At 38.8% G+C, this 6,875-nt stretch overlaps 1 protein-coding gene across 1 annotated transcript; it reads left to right on the forward strand.

Moving 5' to 3' along the window:
• Positions 1–6,333, forward strand: LOC147400003 (uncharacterized). The gene is made up of 4 exons (XM_086445591.1): positions 1–2,545; positions 4,565–4,872; positions 5,595–5,996; positions 6,118–6,333. The coding sequence occupies exons 1-3, from the start codon at positions 405–407 to the stop codon at positions 5,960–5,962; spliced, it is 2,817 nt and encodes a 938-aa protein (XP_086301717.1). The 5' UTR covers positions 1–404; the 3' UTR covers positions 5,963–5,996; positions 6,118–6,333.
• The last annotated feature ends 542 nt before the right edge of the window (positions 6,334–6,875 follow it).

Raw genomic sequence — 6,875 nt, forward strand, 5'->3', positions numbered from 1 at the left:
GAGATCTCGAAGATTTATCTGTCTTTGTTACTCTCTTTTCATCGAATTGAAACCAAGTTGTTCTTTTTTGTTGATCTGTAGCTTTGATTCGATTCGATTCTCTAATCGTTTCTAGGGTTAGGGTTTCTGGTTGTTCATCATCTAATCGTTCCTGAGAAAATTTATATCTCAAATATATCAACTTTTTACTGTTTTTAATCTAGGTTAGGGGTTTCTCTTGCCTTCAAATCGGTATTCTAGGGTTTCGAAATTTCCATGCATGATTGCACCTCTTTGTTGGTGTCTCGATACTTGATTCTCGCAGTCTTCAACTGTTGTTTGTGGGGAAATAATTGAAATTTTCGAATTGGAGCGATTGAAGCGATCTTAGCTTCGAAAAATCGCAGATTTTTACTAATTGAAAGATGAAAGCTCAAAGACATGGAGATGTTCGGACGCGATCTCCTTCGGAGAAGATAAGGGATCAACGATCCGAATGGCATCGTGACCCTTATCGACCTCCTCGTGGCAACTCCCATGAAAATCGCCTCTCTCGTCGCAGTTTAAGCCCTCCTGAAGTAAAATTATCCCGAAGAATTGTTATCGGGGATCGTCGAAGTGCTTCAGTTGAAAGGAGAGATTACACTAGGCATTCTGATGGTGTTAGAGATGTACGCTTTCGTTCTAGGTCACCGCCACTCCCTTTTGAGCAAACGATGAACCGAACACAGTTCAATGAGGGATTCCCACCCAGTGAAGGATTTCCCATTGAATATCGAAGGAAATATCTATTGCCCGATGTCACGGATTTGAATGAACCCTCAAATCCGGGTTTGAAGTATATTGGGAGTTCTGGCTCTGGTGCTTCCAGAATTGCGAGAGAGAAGAATTTGACTTTTCAGGGTGCTGGTTCTTCGACTCTTGATGGGCATGGAATGTTGGTTCAGAAATCCATGTATTTAGATGATGGGGCAGTACGAAAATTCTTTACTTTGCCTCCAGATGTTTGCCCACCCATAAATTCTGGCAAAATTGGTGGTAATTTTCAATCATCGTCGGGAAATTTGAATATTGGCCTTCGTGAGGATGAAGAACTTCGGTACCGAGACAATGTACATCCAAATAAAGTATCGGTGAGAGAATCTTATAAAGACGAAGAGGAGTCAACAATGTACTATTCAAGGGATGTTTCCGATCATATGATGACATTGTCTCGACCCAAGGCTTTTGGGGGCACATCATCAAGCCTTTCGAAGGAAGAAATCCTTGGTTCATACCAAGAGAGTCTACCTTTGCCTTCGGATGGATTTGGTAGGAAAGGGGGGAAGTTTATGAACCCTTTTGACTCAGCAAGAGATCCTAACGTATGTCCAAAAGATCTGACATCCTACCCATTAGAGCCACTTAGTCCAGACAGGGGCGAGCCACGGGATTATAGTTACCCTGAATTTGGGAGAATTGAGAGGGTTAGTAGAAGATATCTGCCCGATGAGTTATACAGAGAGATGCAGCCGAGTGCTCGAGGAGACTATGCTATTAGAGGTTCATTAAGGCCTGGAATTGTGGGCCCTGTTGTAGACAGGGTTTCTGATCCTGAAAGTTCACGTAGAAATCCGAGAGATAGTGGATTATGGGAACAACATTCTTTACAAGGAGAACCGGTATCAAACTATATGGAAGTGAAAAGAACTTCAATAGCAAGAGAACATGATGGGGAATTGTTGGGTTCTAGAAGTAGTACTCGTTTTGCATTTGGACTGGAAATATCCAGAGACCATGACATCATTCATTCTGAGGGAGATTTTGGTTTCGGGAGAGATGCGGGTCCATTGACTTACAAAGAAACATTGAAGAGTTCAACAAAGTCTGAATTTGATCATCCGGATATGTACCGACTTGATGTTAGTCCCAAGTTGAGATTAAAGGCAGAGAAGCCGGGCAATTATGACCCATCTGAAAGGGTCCTTAAAAGAAAGTACGGAATTGATGAGGAGATGAGTAGGCATAATGCCAGACACATATCGACAAGTACTAGGAATACTTCTAGACGAGTTCATGAGTTGACCGGTAGTGATGAAAGGTGGAGTGGTGAAGATTCAGATGGTTTATTATCATCTAGAAGATTGAACTTTGGCCATCTCCAGTATAGGAAGTCTGGAAGGCCATATAGTGAGACGATAGCCCGTAGGCTTTCTTCATCTAGTGATTGGTTGTCATCGCATGATCGACCACGCTTTTCTTCTGGAGGTGGAGACGTAAACATAAAAAGGCGGTTGAAACCCAATCCCTTCAATTTTCATAACTCGTACTTGTTGGATAGAAGACAAGAGTCTTACAAAACATATAAATATTGGAAACGGAACTACGATGATCGATATGGTGCCCCAAAGGAAGAGTGGTTCACTTCTGTGAAGTCTGACCTGCCCGAAGACGCGGACCAGTTTAAGCAGCTGGTACATATAGCCTTCCTTCGATTTTCTAAGCAGTTGAATGAGAATCCAGCTCATCGGAGAAAATACAAGGAGCAAGGAAAAGCTGGTAGTCTGCTTTGCAGCGTATGTGGCAGGTCTGTCTTCTATTTCACAATATATTTCTGAAAGTGGAGCACTTTTTCGTCAATATATTTTGATTCAGAAGTTAATCTTAAATCTTGCTCTTGATGCTGGAGTAAAGTGAGTATCACTAACCTAATGATGTTCTTGTATAGGTCTTAGCTTTTAATTTTTTTTTAGACTTTGTTTTTGGATAATTTGTATTTTGGTTAGAAATTTGGAGAATATGGGAGGCGTGACAATGAAGGTTAATTTGGACAAGCTAACGATTTGTGATCTGACTCGACCATGCAAGGAGTTGACAGAAGCATCTTGGGAATAGAAATTTGCACAACTGCATTTTGAAATGCTGTTGTTCATGTACCAGTCATGCTATTTCTAGTGGAGAGTGGTTATTAATGGTTCTATTCGAGAACATTAATCTGTTAGTTCAACCTCAACAAGTGTATAATAATGAAAGTGTTATTTATATGGGTTACACCAAAATGGTAATCAGAATCGGGTGCATGGATTACTTGGTGGATGCATCAAGGGAAGTTTATGAATCTGTTGTGGACTTGCTACCATTTGAACTACAAGTTGTAGAGTTCTATTTTGATTTTGGAGCACAAAGAGATAGACCATTTTATGAGTTTTTTAGTTGGTTGGAAGTTTTCTTTCTTGGATGGCTCAGCAGTGAATCTGATGGCATCTGAAGGGAAGTGGGGGGGTGCATATCAGAAGCGTTCTCATTTGCACAGAAGGGATTTTTTTTAGCACCTAATAGGAAACTTCATTTGTGTTACAGAGACTTAATTCGGTAGTGGAGTTCCACTATTGGAATCTCTATTATGTCTCTTGCTGGAGATTTTAGATGAAAAGGCTGGACTTGGTTCTCCTAGCTACATTTCTTGCATCCGTGGCATAATGCATAACTTCTTATTTGTTTTCTGCTGATCTAGGTTTAGACTATTGGGTGTTGTCATAGCCTTTAGTCAATTTGCAATACACACTCACACACATGGTTCTTAGATGCTTAAGTTAGCTCTGAAGCTTCAGTCCATTTTTTCCAGAGTGATGTGAAATTCATATGCTTACAGCCTTTGGTAAGTTTTGTGGTGTAAGCTTTGAGTTAAAGTGGTCATGAGTTCTTCTGGTTCCTATACTCTTACAAATTATGGTAGGATAGTACTGATTACTGAAGCTTCAGTTCATAATCTTCACAGATTTCTGTGGAGTTCATTAGCTTTTTGGTTCATATTGGTCATTAAGTGTAGTCTATCTTTCTAGATTGTCAATTTCATATTTCTATGAAGTTCATTAGCCTGGTCATTAGGCGTAGTTGTATCATTCTAGACTGTCAATGTCATATGTACTTAAAATGGGTCAACATGCATTGGGTTCCAACTCCCAATCAGGTTTTGGTTCAACACTTGTAGATTTTCTCTTGTTGTTTCCTTTCCTTATCACACAATAGAATAACATATATAGTTTATGGGTACTACTTGTTTCTAATGAGGCCTTCCAATTGTTCTCTTCCTTCTGTTCTCTTCCTTCTGTTATATTCTTGTATGTAGTTATATGATTAAGTCATAAGGTATCCTATTGTACGAAAATAGTTATTTTCTTATATATGAAATTCAAATTTCTCAAGTCAGTAAAAATATACTGCAGAGTGATATTGTTAAGCATTCACTGTATCTAACACTATGGATGACAATTTCTGACATTTATGCGACCAATAATTTGTTGTTAGCTTTAGTAATCATCTATAGCCAAGTTCTTAATTTTGAATTTTAAATGTAAACATTATATGTATATATATATAAACATCATTTGTGTTCATTAAATTACTCTGCAGTTGAGTTCAAATACCTTCTCCAGATGTACCTCTACCTAAATATGTAATTAAAACATTTTCAAATCAACATCTTTTTGGAAGTGAGGCTTCCTATTCCGCTTACCTTTTCATTCAGGCTTAAACTATTTGTGCGACATGATACTGATCTGGTTTCTATGTGGATTTTATGGTCACTTTACCTTTGTTGTGACAGCTACTCAAAGGTGTTCGTGGATACACGCAGCTTGGTGACTCATTCATTCATGTCTCACAAGGTTGGGTTGAGAGCAGATCACTTGGGTCTTCACAAAGCCCTGTGTGTTCTAATGGGGTGGAACAGTGTTGTTGACTCAGACAGTACATGGGTACACCAGGTCTTACCTGAAACTGAAGCTTTGGCTTTGAAGGAGGATCTCATTCTTTGGCCCCCACTTGTCATCATCCATAACAGCTCCATTGGTAACAACAATCCAGATGAGCGAATGATCGTAACCATTGAACAAATGGAAGCTATTCTCAGAGGTGTGTGACTACTAGAACATGGATGGTAATACCCACCAATTTTTATACATTACAGGACTTATGTACTGTGGGTGGTTTAATATACATGATGTATACCCTTTTTTTTCTTTGTTTTTTTAAGAAAGAAGAGTAGGAGTTAGTAATTAGTGGGTGAAGACGGGTTTTGAACCCAGGTCATGGACTAACAGACTTTAACCAACTTAGCTAGCTGGAACCTTTATCCGTGATTTAGACTTCATAGGCGACATAAATTCAATAGAAAGAAAGACTATTGATCATGGTCTTAACCATCTGATCCAGTGACTGTTGGAGCAACTCCAATGCACTCTTCATCCCCTCTCAACTGCCATTTTGGGTCGTGAAATCCAAATTAGGGATCTCCAATGCACTACCCATCCCACTATCCATTTTGGGTAGTGGGATTTTCACGACCCAAAATGGGTAGCAAGACACACACAGCTTCTTCATTTTTTGGAGGGAAAATATTTCAGACCTTTTGAAATTTGGGTTGAATTAAAAAAATATTAAAATATTTATGAATAGTCATTTTGGGTAGTAAGGTTGGAGTGCATACCCCATGAATATCCATAAGCACATGGTTACACATTAATGAAGATGGAGATGGAGATGGGTATCCGTTGTAGTTGCTCTTAGTCTATTGAATTGTCTGTTTAACAGTTTACTTGTAATTAGTGTTATTCACATCTCTTTTTCAATTGTAGATATGGGGTTTAGTGGGGGAAAGACGAAGGTCCTCCGTGGGAAGCCTGCGAATCAGAGCATTATGGTGGCAAAGTTTATGCCCACTTTTTCCGGGTTGCAGGAAGCAGAGAGGCTTCATAAATATTATACTGAGAATAAGCGTGGGAGGGAGGAGTTCCAGCAGATCACCACCCCAGCAAGTAACACCAATGAAGATAGTAAGGAAGTGGGAGGAAACCATGCGGAGAAGGTGGAGCTTGTTCTGTATGGGTATATCGGTATTGCGGAGGATTTGGATAAACTTGATTATGAAACCAAGAAAAGGTGTGTGGTGAAAAGCAAGAAGGATATTCAGGCCATTGCAGATGCTCCTCTCAGAGCTGACTGACTCAGAGAATGTTCATTTATTCTCTACTGGTAGGGTAAGTAAGAATGTCATTTTGTTGATACTTTGTTAACCCTTTTTTTTTTTTAAATGTTTTGGGAACCATGGATGTGGAAGGTGGTCTCCTGGTTAATGTTAATAACTTTATTTTGTGGCAGTGATTTACTTTGCATTATGACCAGAGATAAGATCTCCTTGGCCTAAAGAAGGTGGTGCCTAATGAAATTGGAACTGTGTTGGGTGGACTTATTTCAATATCCTAGTTGTAATACTCAATAGGAAATTTAAAGCCCCTTGTGGTGCTGTATCTCTTTCCATATGTGCCGTGCCATTGAGCTATACTGAGCAATTTAATACCAACTCTGATTGGGATCCATGGCTTGTTAGCCACACCTCAGGCCAAGAACTAGTTTAGGGTATTTTTTGGTTGCGATCCAGATAATGACATATGGTGTCTATGTGCTATGTTTTGGTTGGAGATTAAACGCATCGGGTGGGCTGTGTGCTTACAATCCTGATGTGTGTTAAAACTCCTACGGCAAAAGATATGCTTAATAGAGTTAATGCATATTAACCTTGGTAAGAACCCTTAATTTCTCCCACAAAATCTATTATTTTCAAGTAGTTAACTTCTTGACGAAATTATTTTTAATTTATTCAACCTCGTCTTCAATGTATTTTAGAAAATCCTTGATTTTTCTATTAAAAAAATCCATCATTCTCCTCCAAGAAAAAAAAAATCCTTTATGTTCTTATGGTTGAAAGTTGAAGGAAATAAAATCATAAGGTTGAGAATGAATTAAAAATCTTCAAGATCTTGTTATGGTAAAATATTTCTAACCTGTACAATTTCATCTTCAATGCCTAGTAGAAATTCTTGATTTTTCTATCAAAATTTCATGGTTTTTCTGCTTCT

This window comes from Akebia trifoliata, chromosome 6, assembly GCF_017979445.1.
Source record: "Akebia trifoliata isolate Shusen 1 chromosome 6, ASM1797944v1, whole genome shotgun sequence".
In the NCBI taxonomy this organism is placed as follows: Eukaryota; Viridiplantae; Streptophyta; class Magnoliopsida; order Ranunculales; family Lardizabalaceae; genus Akebia; species Akebia trifoliata.